Below are 17,184 nucleotides of genomic sequence, written 5' to 3' on the forward strand. Positions count from 1 at the left end.
CCCAGGACTCTAGTGGCCATCTGAGTGACTGTCATTAGAAGTGTTGGTAAGCAGCAATGTAAACTCTGCGTTTTTGCGATAAAGGCAGTGTTTACACTGAAACGCCCGCAGGGACAGGCTAAGGACACCAGAACAACTACATCAAGCTGTAGTGGTTCTGGTGACTATAGTGTCCCTTTAAGAATTGCACTTTCTCGTTGAAAATGACTGGCTCCTAACTTTTTTAGCTGGCTCCTATATTCCAAATAAATTTGTCAAGCCCTGCAGTAGGTGCATTTTCACTACTGCCAATCAGTGAATGAATGACAAAACAAGGATGGACGCAGTGTGACACACCGATATCCTATAACAGATTTCAGACGTGGTTTGTTCTTTGAACTAGTACTATGTAAACATTGTCTCTGTTTTAAGATGTCCAGAGTGTCAGTCAAATTCTGTAATATTAAAGTGCTGAGATCATTGCCACTGTGCTGGGCAAATCAACAAGTAATGTAAAAAAACTTTTCTTTTTTTTTTTCATTGTGGGAATGAAGGAAAAGGATCAAAGCAGTTGATTTTTCTTATCACAAAACACTATATTTCACTTTGTATTTAATGCCCATATATCTTTTTTTTTTTTTTTTTTTTTTTTTTTTCTTCACATGATGGCTTTGAATAATAAAAGTAAACATTTTATTTTCTAAATTAACACAAACCTTGCTGTTCCTCTATTCCTTTATTCCTGCTTATGCATGGTATTTTCCAGAAGAAAATAAAACCTGCTGGGTTACACTTTTGTACTTATATACTTTTTTTTTTTTTTTTTCTATTTCTGTTTTTAGGTTTGCATTGGTTGATTTTGGATTGGCACAAGGCACGCCAGACACAAAAATAGAACAACTTAAGGTTCTGCAAATAAAAAAACAGGAAAGTTGCTCACAAAATAAACCTCACACAATATCAGGAAACAGGTTGCCTCAAAATATACCGGTACCTAGAGACCTAGTACTGCCACCATCAACAAAGCAGTCTGTAAAAAGACTTTGGTCACATTCAGAAATACAGATAAATCAAGGAGTCAAAGTAAAGGTTATGAGTCTTTTTACTTTTCTGTTTGACAGCGCTTCATTACAAAAGCATGGCTTCAGATAACCCAAAACATGTGCCCTTCCCTTTGCAGCTATGACCATATTTATTTGCCTGTTTGCAATTAATTTGGCAAAAAAGTATACAAGACTTAAAAAGTTCAAAATGTACAATATCTAATTGATGATTAAAGCAAACTCCCTTTTCTTTAAATTTTATTCCACTATTCTTAAATAATTGTAAGTTTCACCCGTGTTCGTGATACATTATTTTTTTGCTCCCCTCTCTTCTGTTGGGCGTGGTCACTCTTGCTGATTTTGTACGAGTACTGTGTTCCAAATAAGTATTTGTGTGATGTTTATTGCTGTGTCTAGACTATGTTCTTATTTGCACATGGAAAGGATTTATGTGCTTACACATGCATGCAGCTGTTTTTGTTTTTTCATTCGTTAAATATGCCACTATCTTCACTTGTAATGTGTCAGAGAGTTAATTATTTTGTACTTATTTTGTATGCGTTTTTCAGGAAGGATTGCTTGGTTATCCTAGTCAGCGTTCTGTATTTGGAGAGAAAAATTTTAATGTCCACGGTACTGTAATGAACAAGAACCCCACTGTAAAAGTAAGGAAGTTTATTTTTTGTTTTCCTTATTTGTGCAAAATTGTGTTTTGTATGTTTGAGAGAAGTTCATTTACATGTGGCTTCAAACATTTATTTAAAACTTTGGTTTATTAAAAAAAAATCTCTTGTGCTGGACTTTCAACTAACATTTTTATATATAAAATCAAGAAGTAAAGTTAAAAGCAAGTCTTATGGTTTGACTGGTGTGCAGATCTGTGTTTAACAATGCATTGACTATCCACTGACTTCAGGTGGAAGGGGTTTTCCATCACAATTTTCCCCACCATAAATTTCTATGCCAAACCCTCTATTCAAGCTACACTGACCCTACTCACCGTATACGCGAATATGTCTGAGTAAAAGATCAACCTTAACAAATCAGAGCTCATGCCCCTAGCCCTGGATGACAACCAAATACACGCCATCCACAGAACATTACCATTCAAGATTACCACAAGAGTCATCATGTATCTAGACATGCGGATTTCACAAAACCTACAGGAACTCTATGCCCTTAACTACAAACCCATTCTTGACACTGCCCTGGCAGATCTGCGGAGATAGCATTCACTGGGAGTGTCCTGGCTGGGATGCGTGACCACGATAAAGGTGAAGCTACCCCCCAGATTCCTCTACCTTTTCAAAAACACTGCAAATCCCCCTGGTCCTCTCAGATTTCAGAAATCTGCAAGCAGCCATAGACAAAATCATTTGGAAAAACGTCAGACCACGAATTTGCAGCTTAACTGTACGAGGTTTAGCACTGCCTAACTTCACCGAATATTACCATGCTGCCCAGCTGGCACATGTTCAACAGTGGCACGCTCAACTATGAGAAAAAAGATGAGTGGATCTGGCAGACGATATCTTTGGATGGGACCCCCTCCCATCCTACTTGTGAACACTGACCCCTTCAACTCCCCACCTGTCCAGCTATTTCTCATATCTTGTTTCTATGGGACAAATTTAAAATCAAATTCAACCTATCCTTTTTGTCGCCAGTCAAGCCAATATACCACAACAAATTATTCCCACCTAGCATGACCCCTAAACTCTTCCACAGCTTTGATCAAGGGGACATCTCCACACTCCTACTGTTGTACCACCAGGGCAATGTCTTTCAATATTCCGACCTCCCACAACCAGAGACCCTGGGAACCTCCGACCACTTTTTATACATACAGCTCAGAGATCACGGCGCCATCGACTCATTTAAAGCGGCATTGCTTTGCCGCAGTCGGGCCAAATGTCTTCACTTTTGATTGCACTGACCACAATGTACTCACTGCCAGAATCACCTTTGCAACTCGTAGTGTGATTGGTGAACTGTGGGAGGACAAACGCATACCTAACATGTCAACAGTGAAACGGAAAATTACAGAGACGTACAACCTCAACAAATGAACAGCACAAATTCACGACTCTTACAAATCCTTCATTGACATATGGGGGACCCTTGGGTTGTCAGTGGTGCCTAAAGCCTCTACGCTATTTGGAGTTTCCACAGCTGGGTGTCAGGGCCTACGCCTCTACTCGATCGAAAATCCCGTCCCTCCTATTTTTTTTTTTTTTTTTCATTGCTTTGCTTTCCCTCTTTCCAAACTCTCTCGCTCCCCCTTCCGGCAGGGACTGGTGGTCGGCCACTTTCAAATGGGATCCCCATCAGCAACCAATCTGGTGTATTAAAAAGTGCTCAAATCATAGTTTTTTTTTTTTTTGTTTGTTTGTTTTTTTGCTTCACATTTATTTAATGTATGATTTCAGCACTTTTGATTCACTAGATTGGTCGCTGATGGGGGATAACACCTTGGTATAAAATTTTAAGGGAGGTTGGAGGGTTAACCCTATTAATAATCGCCCTTACTAAAAAGGTTAAATGGAACTTGCTGGGGCAGACAACTATTAAACAACTATTTAGTCCCTCCTACTTATCCAAATATTGTTGTGGTAGATTCTAAAAGGGGTCTTTTAGTATAATCATGTAAGATTTACTCCAAACAACTTTGGGGGCATATTATCTAAACACATCTATTGGAAACTGGTTTTCATCTCTCTCTAATGTAGGATCTGCTATTCTAATATTATTGTGGTTGTACATTGTGCACAAGTGGGTTGTTATTTTATATTTATTCACTCCACCTTTTCCACCTGGTATATATCACCAGAAGAGCAGTCTCTATTGTTAGTTTTTTCAAATAACTTTAAAACCTACTTTTGAGACCTTTTTGTTTGGCTCTTTGCAGCATCAGGGATTATCCCTGTCTAAAACCCTGGTGAATTGCTCCTTCTATGAAATGGTTGGTTCATAAATACCGTCTGAAATCTAAACGCACAGTGTTTAACCCCCATCACGCACCACAGCCTCATGGCTTTTCAGTGTGCATAAGTATGGTCTTACTCTAATTTTTCAAATTGTCGTATATTCTAATAAAGTTGTTCTACCATTTTTTATTTTATTTATCTATTTGAGGGATCTCCATTTTGGACTCATGCGCTTTTTTGTGGGTCTATTTGTCTTTTTTTATTGAATTGTGGGTTAACCCCACTTGGAGCTGCTTTGGTACTGTTATTTGGTTTCCCAGTGGTTCCCTTTTGTTATGTTCTTGTATTAAAAATAAATCTTTGAAAATAAAGCATGATCTGTACACCAAAACTGCTTCATTAAGCCAACGTTTTTGTGCCTATTATAGTGTCCCTTTAGTGTATGTGTGTATGTCTGTCTCCATTGAATAAAATGTGATGTAGCCCTTTTCTCCTTGTTTTGGAAATTTAGTAAATATGTAATATTGATCTTGATTTCTATGCATTTGGTACTTTTGTTGAAGTTAACTTTAGAATAAATGCATCATGAGAATATAGCACCATGAAAAAGCACATTAATACGATCTATAATTTGAGATTATCGTATTTTATATCGGCTAACTTTTTTCATGGAGCATGTTGTGTATAATCTCAAAGAACCTTTTCCTTTTCCCTGCATATTGGCAATTTGATAGCTGCTTGACAAATTACTTGTAATTAAGATTCTGCATTTTAACATGTTAAAGGGACACTCCAGGCACCCAGACCACTTCTGCCAATTGGAGTGGTCTGGGTGCCAAGTCCCACTACTCCTAACCCTGCAACTGTAATTATTGCAGTTTTTTATAAACTGCAATAATTACCTTGCAGGGTTAACTCCTCCTCTAGTGGCTGTCTACTAGACAGCCACTAGAGGTCACTTCCTGATTTCTAGCAAGGATTTTCCTTGCTAGAGCGTCGCTGGACGTCCTCACACTGTGTGAGGACCTCCAGCGTCGCTCATTTCCCCATATGAAAGCATTGAAATTCGTTTTCAATGCTTTCCTGTGGGGAGACCGCATGCCGCGCATGCACATTGGGTCTCCTCGGCCGGTGGGCGGGATCAGTCTCGCCCACCGGCCGACGCAATCAGAAGGAGGAGCGACGCGGAGGAGGAGACAGCGACGAGGGATATCGTCACTGCCTCAGCAACTGGGGATTGGGGGGTAGGAGGGAGAGGGTACCCACAGTGCCAGGAAAACTGATTGTTTTCCTGGCACTGGAGTTTCCCTTTAATGTAATGGAACTTTTTATTGTTGTTATTTTTCCTAATATCTTCATTTTGTACAAAAGAAATGACACCTTCTTTGAAGGCAGACATTTCCCCAACTTTTTAAATTTGCGATTTTCTTATAGTTTCAGGAACTTCTTCTGTATTAAGGAAAGTGGAAAAAATGTTATTTATCAAACCATCCTTAAAGGGTCAGTCTAAGCACCATCTTAGCTTTAACTATATGCAAAGTTAATGGCGCAGACACTATCCTTCACAATTTTCAGTATGCGAGTGGCTTATAATTGCAAAGATAAATCACTGCAGCTGTAACTATTGCACCATCAGTTCTGGGCGTAAAGAGAGCAAAACTACACACCATGTGCATTTGGTTGCCTGCTCTGCCAATGGCAGCACACAGCCCAGTCCATTAAATGGTGAATTAGGCTGTATGTAAGCTATTAGCATCTGCCTTATGGTTTACAGAGCTTTTATGCTCCTCATGTGTGATGAATGCAACTGTTTCTTTTGGGTATGTGTTTGTTGTATTAGGAACTTTTAAAGTGGATATATTCAGAGGGATTGGCTTTTAAGTTTAAATTTTTTTTTTTTAATGTCTATGCTAGTAGAGTGGAAACTAATTTCTTTGTGGATCATAAACCTTATCTATGAACAGGATTTTTTGACTTAAGTTGTCCACTATATTATATAAGCTGTATATTTTGATGACTCAGTTCTCACACATGCTAAATAACCAAATCCGGCATGAGTCCAACACCATCTTAGAGATTGAATCATTAATAGTATAGTCCTGGAGATTAGAATATTTTTCTTTTTCCCCCTACCCTATCAGGGTTACACGTTTTGAAACTATTGCTAGGTGTCTGCATTGTTTATCAATCGAATATATCTTGCTGAACGGATCGCAATTGTGGAACACCAAAAAAGACCATTTCCGCTTCAAACTCCTCCTTACATGAAGGGCCAGTAAGCACGTGTTACACTGGTTGTTTATAATCCCTGCTACTCCATTTTAAACCATGTTGATAAAATGAAAAAAATGTTTTTTTACAATGAAACACTGTGTTGAACAATAAATAGTTAAATTATATCAGGAAAAAAGTTCCAATAAAAATGTGCAAATGCTAAAGAATTTGAAAGTTTTGCCTTCTGTGATACGTGGGTAATACTTAGCAGTATGAACAGATCTTCACTGGAATAATTTAAACCTCAAAGATGAAACATAAAAACAAATAATGTGGATGGCCTCATATATCCATTATACACTGGAAAACTTTAGCAAAGAGTGTATATATTAAATATTAGACCGTTTGCACTATTGTGTTTTTATTTTATTATTTTTATATTTAACGGTTTAAATTATTCAATTGAAGCTCTGTTCATACAGCCAAGTATTACCTGAGTATATCATGGAGGGTAACACTTTAAAAATTCTTTAACATTCGCACATTGTTTATTGACACAGTTTTTTTTTTTTATATAATATATCTTTTAACTATAAGCATTATATTTATTGTTAAAAACACCATTTCAAAGTAAAAACTATATTTGTTTTTTTACACTTTTTCATTTTACCAATACTGTTTTATTGAGTATGAAAACAGATTCCAAACGCTCCAGTAGTTATCGTCTGTGTTGTGTTTTTATTTTGTTTGGAGGTATACACTTTTAGTGTGTGAAGCAGCTATTTTAATTTAATCTTTCTTATATATTGTTACACATTTCTATTTTTGGTGCTTCTGGTTTCCCTATCTTTTACCCTCCTCCTCCCCCCTCCCCCCCAGTGGTTTAGTCTGTGTCTTTTGTTATGAAGAAATACATAATTTTGCACTTAACTAATTGAGGGTTGAAGCTGTTCTTTTAGGGTTTTGGTTATGATCCACAAAATATATTGGATGCTTTGAGGAAATGGAACTTCATGTCTCCAGCACTGTGTCCATTCCTTTTATTAGGTATGGTTTCTTTAATAGTTGTAGTTACTTGTTATTGTTTGATTCTTCCTAACATTAAATGTAAATCATTTTAAGATATGGAATGTACCTACTAATTATGCTACTTTTCCAAAACTGTCATGTATAACTGTCATATATTTAATACTCCTATTACAGGCTATTAAGCAATCTAAGATAGATGTGGAATCTGCAAAGTTGGCACCAAAAAAGACTATTCCTACAAAACCTCCAAGTGATGGTGTAGCCAAGAAATCTGTTCGCTCCACCCTAGCCAGCACGCCTTGTGAATGTTTTGCAAGAAATCAAGTGTGTTTTGTTTGCCTTGGGAGGTAATGTATTTAGATTTTTGCTTTTTTTTCAACACACTGAACAAAATTAGTAACTGCTAGAAACTGTTTTTATTGTGCTATGCAGAAAGTCAAGCATAAGCAAGATACATTATCTCTATTTTATAGAATAGGGAACACCTATGTGTTTGTGGTAGCAACTCAACTGTACAAGCAGTTAAAGCGGCACTGTTATACCGAATCCCGTTTTTTTTTTTTAACCCGCCTCCACTACATCCAATTGACCCCCTAGTCACCCCCAAATGCCCCATATCCCCCCAAGTTACCTATTTATTAATCTGTATTTTCTGCCCCGATCTATATTCAGGGCATCGCCATCTTTGTGTGGGTAGGTGAAGTCCCTGTGGGACACGTCATCTGCCCACACTAGATAGCACTGAGATTCCCGCACATGCCCAGTGAAACACTTGGACATGCGAACGGGAATTTCCTCTATTCATTCATTCATCAGACAGATGAATGAATAGAAAAATCAGACGAACAAACAAACACTGTGTATCAGTGTTCGTTTGTTCGTTCAGTTTATTACAAGGAGGGAGCTACCGGCTTGCAGCTCCCTCCTTGTAATATGTAAAGACAGAAGCGGCAGGGAGCATGCTCCCCACCACTTCATAAGCCCCCCAGGTCCCCCCCTCACTCTATGGGGGTCAATATGACCCCCATAATAGTATAAAGGAGAATAAAATCTCCCCAATGCCCCTACTCGCTATACCGCGAGTAGGGGCATGTCTACTAAACAGTGAGCAGCCTGGAAGAGCATGTAGTTTTACTTTGTCTTATTTTGTTTTAATATACTAAAGTTGCATTATGCACTGTCTAGTGGTCATTGTTTCAGGAGTCCCCTGATACCATCTGCCTGTAGTCTGTCAAATCATTTACAAATGATGCAACCCAAGCTATCCTTTTGTACATAATTAAATGATTGTACATGGGAAAATGGTATATATCACAAAGAACCTCCACAATATCACAGCATTGCAACATAGCACTGTAATTGGCTGAGATCATCAATTCTGTTAATGTCAGCAGCCAGGGAGGTGAATCAGGGGTGCAGACACGCACTGGGCTAGGAAAAAAGTGAGTTTTCTTATTATTTAAGGGGGTGCAAGTATGGCCAGTGACGCTACATGTGTTTAACACTATAGGGTCGAGAATTCATATCTATCTGAGAAAAAAGTTTATTTTATATTGTGTTATGTATACATGTAGGGTATCAAAAGAAAGCTGTATTTTGCGTCTGTATGTATATGGGTGTGTGTGTGTACAGGAGCACTTTAAACAGGGTGAAATTGTGGTAGAATGAACACACAGAAACAATGCCAAAAAAATCCTTAATAGCAAATGTGTTGCATCTATTGGTCTTGGTACTTGGTTACTTATGTACAAAAAGAGGACAAGGCTTGCGTTAATTTTAATGTAGATAATCTATATTTAAAGGAGCAGACAAGTTGCCCCGAGGGCTGGCACTCCAGGATTTCGAGCTCCAGAAGTCCTTACAAAGTGTCCGAATCAAACTACTGGTAAGAATTCTTTTATATTATATCCTACATTAATGTCAATATGATCCTGCAATACAATGTGTGTTGACATCGATAATATATTGCAAAAGAATGTCAAAACTAATCTCTATTTCTAGTAATCTGTGGTAAGCCTGTCAAAATTGACCCAACACTACCAAAACATTGCTTAACCCCTTAAGGACGGCGGGCGTTCTACGTCCTTGGGGACCCGACTCTAAACGCCGCCGGGCGGCATAGAACACCCAAGCCATCCTATGTACTTACCCCGTCGCCGGCGATCGCGGTGGGGGGATTCACCTGGCATCCCAGGGAGTCCTCCTGCTTCCATTCCGGCCCCCCTGGGCCATATGATCGTGAGGACCTCACGATCACATGGACGGCATAGCCGTCCATAGCAATCTTGCAGGGGTGCAGGGGGAGTGCCTGGAATGACAGGTACTCCCCCTGCTGCCTGAAAAAAAATAAACGTTTAAAAAATTTTAATTTTATATATAATTATCAAAATAAACGTAGAGTGATATTGATTAAATATAATTATCATATTTTATATATATATATATATATATATATATAATAAATATGTAAATACGTTAAATATGTGTCATTTCGTTCTAACTGTATTTTAAAATTAAAATATATATCAAAATACACCTAGAACGAAATAATAAATATATCTATATACATAACTATACACGTGTATATCACTATATACATATACCCATATATATATATATATATATATGAATAGGTAGTGAAGGGAGCACACTAGGTCTTGAAAATCGTGCAAAAATATTTATTGCATTCAAGAAGAATACAACGCTGTGGTACAGAAAATCAACGTTTCGACCCTGCTGGGTCTTTATCAAGATCACATAGATCACTGTGATCTTGATAAAGACCCAGCAGGGTCGAAACGTTGATTTTCTGTACCACAGCGTTGTATTCTTCTTGAATGCAATAAATATTTTTGCACGATTTTCAAGACCTAGTGTGCTCCCTTCACTACCTATTCATATATATAACGCGGGATTGCACCTGGGCCCATAATACTTGGAGAACTAAAAGTACGGAGGAGTGCCTGGCTTTGGTATTTTTTATATATATATATATATATATATATATATATGTCATTTTATTAATTACAATTTGCTGGAACTGCCTGACAACCCAGGCCGAAAGTCCATCGCTGAATACAAATATGTGTATTTTATTGCAGTAAAAGCAAACAGTATTGTGACATTCACAGTTAAAATGTCCCGTAGAACTAAAACCAATTTAAAAATTCTTTTCTCCCATTTTTTAAAATATTTTATTCATATTAAATTGTTTCATACCTAAATATTTGATGTTTAATGAAAGCCCTGTTTCCCTTGAATAAAATGATATATAATAAGTGTGGGTGCACATATTATGAAAGAGGTGAAATACGCCTAAACAGACATATAGTCAAATTCCAGGTTTTGTTTTGATCACAATCTGTACATTTGGCTCAGTCCTTAAGAGGTTAAAGCGGCACTGTCATGGCCGCATCCGTTTTTGTTTTCAACCCCCTCTCAACTCCACTACATCTAATTAAACATATTCTCATACTGCTCTAAGATGGGGAACTATCTCACATCAGAGGTTTGTGTTAAGAGTAAACCATGTCTCTTAAAACTTTGCTTCACAGGACCAAAGCCCCTTTTATCCATCCTTATCTTTCTGTTCTTGTCTCCAGATGTTTGTGGCTAAGAATTACTAATAGCCAATTTAGATATAGTAGCTGTAAAATGCCCTGATATGCCTTTAATGGGGGTCCATGCATTTTATTTTATTTTTTTAAATTATTTTTGTTTGTGCATGAAAAAAGAACAATTAGGTCTGCTACGCCACAGTAGCTGCAGGAGACCGTTCAACAATAGGTAGTTACATGGCGTAAGGATTGTTGTGCACCTTTTTTTTTTTTTTTTTTTTTTTTTTTTTTTTTTTTGGGGGGGGGGGGGGGCGGGGGGGAGTAAAATACAGGTTGTCATTAGATAAACATGCTAATCTACTTGGTGATAACACAATATATCATAAGCTGCAGGTAAGCATTCATCATGTAAGTCAACGTAAGTAATATCAGGCTCTTTGGTTATGGTATAGTGGGTCTAGGCTAGTTATATCCGAGCAGATGAATAAAATGTAAGGTTTAGCTTTTATGTAAATATGGGGAGTAATGGTTACTTAGCCTGGTATATGGTAAGGGAAACTTGCGTGGCAAATGCCCTAAGGAACATGAGTATACTGTGCACTCATGGTATGAGCTATGTAAGAGTGACAGGTTAACTTTTTGGACATAGGTAGCAGGCTTGTCTAAGCTTTTAAATTGTCAGAATAGTAGTTAGGTTTGAGATGAACAAGCAGGTTAGGCACGCTAATTAGTTATACAGTCGTGAAGTGGGTAGTAGGTGATGTATGTGGTAGTGATGTGTTGGTAGTGGATATGACAGGATAGTGTTCGCTAGACTTTGTCGTCAGCCTGTCTATTTGCTGATGGTGATCTGTGCTTTATGTGCTTGTGGCAAGTTGTTAAGCGGGGGGGGGGGGGTAGAACAGCAGCACTATGCCCATCAGGCTTTTTAAACTGCATGACAGAGAGTAGGGTGTAGGCACAGCGTGTGCTGTGTAGCCTGTGTAGCCTGTGTGAGAGTGAGTTAGGCTATAGGTAGTAATGCTTATCTCATGTGAAGTGGTATGTTGTGTTTTTGGGTGCAGTGCTGGATAGCATTCGGTTAAAACAGTAACGCAAGAGACAATAAAATTCTGCAACTTTTGCGAGAGTCCAGGTGTTTCCGCTGATCATCCACCCCGGCTGAGTGACCGTATCGGAGGATGGAAATGAGCGTGGCTGGTAACTGACCACGGAGGAGTGGGGCCACAAGGCAAACAATGCACAACAGACAGCCAGTTCTGCCCCTGTAGAAGCATAGGCATCAGGAGGGGGCAATAGCTCGTTTCGGGGGATAGAGATCGTTTGGGTCCAGGATGGTACAGGGCTCCCGTAAAGGGCAGGTGCCGTATTCCAAGATAGCTGAGCAGCGGCGCCTCCGGGGCTGGAGCGTAGGCGCCTCGGTTCTGTTCAGGTGGTGACCGACGCATAGGTGACCGGTGTGGTGTTTCTCAGTATGAATGGGGCACTGTTCATTGGGTCCCAGCTGTGTGCTGGAGTGGTGGGGGCTTGGAGGCCGTCTTGGGGGAGTGAATCCCAGGTAAGGTTCAAGGTCTGCAGAAGAGGTGCTGTGGACTGTAAATTTGGTGGATTGTCTCACCCTGCTGCACAAGGAGTATGTGAGGAGACCGCCAGCAATATGGAATTGTGTGTCGCTGGAGTGTGGCAGTGAGGGGTCGGAGCATTCGGCGCAACGCCAAGGTTCTGTTTGACAGGTCACTGTAAAAGGTTAGTTCCTCATTCTCGAATTGCATGGGGGTTTTTCCCCGGAGGGCGGTGAGGACTGTAGTTTTGTCTAGTCCACTATTAAAGGTGAGTATAGTGTCTCTCGTTGCTGGGGCCCTGGCGGGTTTCGGGATCCGGAAGAGGTCTATTGGTGCCATCGGAGTAGCCCGTCACGGCGGGCAGTATGGTAGTCAGAAGGCGTTTAATGGTGTGCAGTAGATCTGCCTCCGGCAGCCCCTCCGGTATCCCCCTGACCTTTATGTTGTGTCTCCTCCTCATGTTCTCTTGGGCATCTAAGTGCCGTTCAAGCATCGTGTTTTTGCGGCTCAGATCCCGCATATCTTTCTGCAGTGTGGCAATAGTGCGCTGCTGGTCTTGAGAAGTTTCTTCCAGCACAGTAATTCGGCCCGTTAGGCTCTGTAGCTCTCCCCGTAGTGCGGTGACATCCGCTAGAATTTTTTTTTGCAAGTCTGCTATTAGGGTTTTTAGTACCCTGGCGGTTACTAGGTCGGCATCATGGTCAGTCTTTGTTTTGTTTGGCTTTGCCTTCGGCTTTGGATCTGGGGTTCCTCGTCTGCTCCCTCTGAGTAGTTGTCTGAGAAATCTGTGCAGCCGCCATATTGGCTTCACTCAGGCCGCATGCTTGCCGCCACATTTACCCAATTGTGAGCCCTGGGGCTGACTTGTCTGGCGTCTTTTTTTATTTTTGCGTCCCATTGAATTTGGGGGGGTTCCTGTGTGTGGTTAGCGTTTGGTGGGGGTAATTTTCCGATTAGGCTTGATTTCTCCGATTTTGGTACGGAACTTCAAAGTTGTGCCTCCGTTTGCCTCGGCTGTTAGGCTCCGCCCCCGGTCCATGCATTTTTAATATGATGTTTACCATTAAACATCTGCAAGATGTCATTTTATCTTTGCATATGTTTCATGGGCATTAGGTTCAGCCCACTAAACCACTGTGGTCTTTTATTTATTTGAAAGCTGGCATGCGCAACTGTCATATGACTAAACAACAACTTTGTTTATAATGTTGCTCAGGGATATATTAAAAAAAACATATGTAAATGTATGTAAACAATTCAAATTATTTGACCCTTTACAATCATTTTGTGAATAATCTATTGTAGGAAGAAATACAATAATTGTTTTGTCCTATAAAATAGTTGTGACAAAAACAGATTAATAAAAATGATCCAATATCCACATTGTGGTAAAAAGAAGCTAGTTAGGCTCTTTGGGAATGAAGTTTCCTAAAAATGCAACCAGAATACAAAATTAATCTGCGTGAGTATAACCTACATACCAAATACGTGCAACTACTTGTTCAGGATGGACACTCCTGCAGAAAAGACCACTACTGAAGACGAATAAGAGGTAAGAGGATTTAAAGTGGCACTGTCCCAGTCTGGAGTCTTTGCATAATTTGGGGAACTTTTTATAATTTTGTTAACACAAATTCACGTTAATGTTTAATTTGTCTAAAATTAAACATGAATATGTGTAAATAAAATTTTAAAATGTAGCTGTTATCAAATATTCAGTCATTTTCCTATAGAAGATAGAGGTATTTTTTTATTATTATTTTATTTATTTGGGAACTTCCATTGTAAAAACACAGGAAATCCTTTGCACATTTTGGAAAGGAACAAAGAATTTACATAATTTTATTCAAAGATAATAATTGCTGAACAGCATTGTATACTCAAATTTGATGTTTTGTCATTTGAAAGCATTGAAATAAAGAAAATCACTTGGTGGTGAAGTAGGGTAGATTAAATTACATGCATTTAATGCCAACAATTGTGTACCTCTAATACTACATGTATGAATATACAAAGCGAATATATTTTAAAAATGGTTTTACATAGTCTGTACCACAACAAATGCTACAGTTGTACTCATTTTGCCTATAAATGAATGCAACATCCTATTTTAAATAAAAATCTCTGTTCTAAGATACTGCCAAGTTTTTAAGTCTTACTGTAAAAATACTGGTATACAAATTTGTAACCCTTTTATATTAATACACTTGCCATTTGCAAGCCTTGTGTGATTGTTAATTGTCCATCTTATTCCAAAATGCTATTTAGTGTTTGTTAGCAATAAAATTGACAGGAAGAAAACCGTCAGATTTGTATTGTAGTTTGCACATTTATATAGAGTTTTCTACTAGTCTTAATTACTCTTAAAACACAAAACAAAAAGTAAACCATTTTTAAAAATTTTTTTTATCTTATCCATTTATATTATTCTTGATACAAATGGATAAGAGAGATTTCTGTGTTTTGCTTATGTGACAGTAATCAGATAAGCTAGATTAAACGTGAGAAAAATATCTCCCAGTAGTAGTGCTTTTCAGTTAGAAAATTCAGAGCAAGCATTGTTGGGTTCATCAATGCAAATATGTCAAAATCATAACACATCTTTTTTTTCCCTTTAAGCTATTGACATGTGGTCTGCAGGCGTCATCTTTCTTTCCCTGCTTAGTGGTAGATACCACTTTTTCAATGCTCCAGATGATATGAATGCATTGGCACAAATAATGACAATTCGCGGTTCAAAAGAGACAATTCAAGCAGCAAAAACATTTGGTAAGTAAGCTGTTGCTTGTATTTATTTATTTTAAATTAAAATCTGCTCAAGAGTGTAAAATGGATGCAACTGACATTATGTCAGTTTCCTTTTTTAACACTTTAAATATAAGACACGAAAACTTAGTTTACACATAACCCCACTCCCTTAGCCAAACCATCTAGTTTCACAAAGTAACTTCTACATTAGAAGTACTATGTAAATATCAACCTCTGTAAGTAGACACCAGGGTGCGCTAAATTGCTGATATGACCCCCCACCCCTTTCACTATCCTCTTATTATCTCCTCCATTTCCCCTTAGTATTGTTTTGCAACTATACAGATAATAGGAGGCCAATAATTGGCTGAGCTGGTAAAACACTGTATGAATTTGGGCCTAAGCCTATCAAATGCACTTTAGTTGTTGTGTTTGTATGAGACTACATTTGTGAGTATTTGCATAATCAGTAGCTAACTAAACATTTCCTTTGCATTATGCTGTGTATTTTGTTTATTGATTTGCATAATATTCCATGCTGTAAAGGTACAGCTTGAGCCCAGTAATTTCTTTCATAAAAACAATATACAGGCAGTCCTATAAAAGAAACACTCTTATTTTTATTTTACATTAACCCCTTAAAGACGCCTGGCGTGCTATTCGGTCCTTGAGGACCCGGCTCTAAACTCCGGCAGGCAGCATAGCACCTCCACGCCATCCAGGGGACTTACCTGCTCGCCAAAATTGGGGTTCAAATTATTGTTTGTGTGTGAAAAATGCAAGAAACTATTAGCTAACTTTGGCCAGTATTTGTTTTGTGGACCGTCGGGGGTCATCACAGTCCACCACGGCATCCGCACAAGCCTGTCGCGGTACACGGATGGACGCTGGAGGGAGGAAGCAACAAGACTCTGCATACCTAAAATGGCGGCAGTCCACACCACGACCCATGCAAACAACGCTGCCTCACAAACCAGAGCAGCGGGCAGCTAACAGGCCGGAACAGAATCTGTACAGCGACTGAGTGACGGAATCTGAAAAAACGATGGCAACAAACTCACAGCGTCAATCAGAGGGGAGTGCCCCAGGACATACGGCGGCGAGAAACCTTACTCACCCCCTCCAGCACCAACCGCCAGCACAAAGAACGCAGCGGCTGTAGCACGACAGTGAAACATACTGCTCCAGCCCCGTCCTAGCCTTAACCCAGGACTGACCGATCCGGCCACGAGAGATGGCGAGGGCTGAGGTGGCACGGGCTGACCCTGCGACTAAATCTACCTGGAGAGCACTAATCGCTCCTTACCCGGTCGTGGCCTTTCCGCCACACATCCCAAGATAATACTGTCTGACGATGCCGTGGCATCACATTAATCTAGCATTCCAGATTTAAACCTTTCTAATTAAGATGGTGTAGCACTTTTGTTTGTCAGTTTAGTTTAAGCTTGCGTAACACTTGCTTAACCACTGTGCACCTAGTCAGCATAACGTAGAACCTGCGGTCTAGCATAACGAGCACTGTACATACATCACTCCTTAGTTCTCCTAATCATTTCCCTGATTTAAAAGCTTAGGATACAACTTACTTTAGCATGATCATCCATATTTCTGGATAATACACGAAGACGACTCACTACAAGTAATTTAGACATGTTGGATAAGCCTGTGACTCAGTTACTTAATTTACTAATTTTAAAAATGTGTGCAGTAATCATATATGCCATGTATCTGTATGTTCTTTACTATTCTTGATACCACTGCTGTCGCATTGCAAAAGCATATGTAAAATAATTGCACCACAAAATAAAAAATTAAAAAAAAGTCATGCAGAACTAAAAATAGAACAATTTCTTAATTTCTCCCATTTTTATTTTATTTATATTAAATTGTTTTATAGCTAAATATTTGATGTTAAATGAAAGCCCTATTTCACCTGAATAAAATGATATATAATAAGTGTGGGTGCACTTAATATGAAAAAGGTGAATTACAGTTTAACAGACATGTAGTCAAATTCCATGTTTTGTTTACGTTTTATTTTGATCAAAACATGTACATTTTTGGCTCAGTCCTTAACCCCTTAAGACCGGAGGGCGTACTATTACGCCCTTTTTAAAGCGGCTCT

The 17,184-nt window shown here is 39.0% G+C and overlaps 1 protein-coding gene across 4 annotated transcripts in view; it reads left to right on the plus strand.

Annotated features, from left to right (window-relative positions):
• CDC7 (cell division cycle 7) overlaps positions 1-17,184 on the plus strand; it is a 40,052-nt gene that overhangs the window by 13,260 nt on the left and 9,608 nt on the right. For 3 of the 4 annotated variants that reach the window (XM_063428379.1, XM_063428380.1, XM_063428383.1), the window contains 5 exons: positions 822-1,068; positions 1,592-1,687; positions 7,367-7,539; positions 8,995-9,077; positions 14,931-15,080. In XM_063428379.1, the coding sequence (XP_063284449.1) occupies positions 822-1,068; positions 1,592-1,687; positions 7,367-7,539; positions 8,995-9,077; positions 14,931-15,080 (749 nt within the window). The remainder of the gene's footprint in view (positions 1-821; positions 1,069-1,591; positions 1,688-7,366; positions 7,540-8,994; positions 9,078-14,930; positions 15,081-17,184) is intronic. The other variant, XM_063428382.1, reaches the window with a different exon arrangement.

This window comes from Pelobates fuscus, chromosome 7 (assembly GCF_036172605.1).
Source record: "Pelobates fuscus isolate aPelFus1 chromosome 7, aPelFus1.pri, whole genome shotgun sequence".
Taxonomy (NCBI): Eukaryota; Metazoa; Chordata; class Amphibia; order Anura; family Pelobatidae; genus Pelobates; species Pelobates fuscus.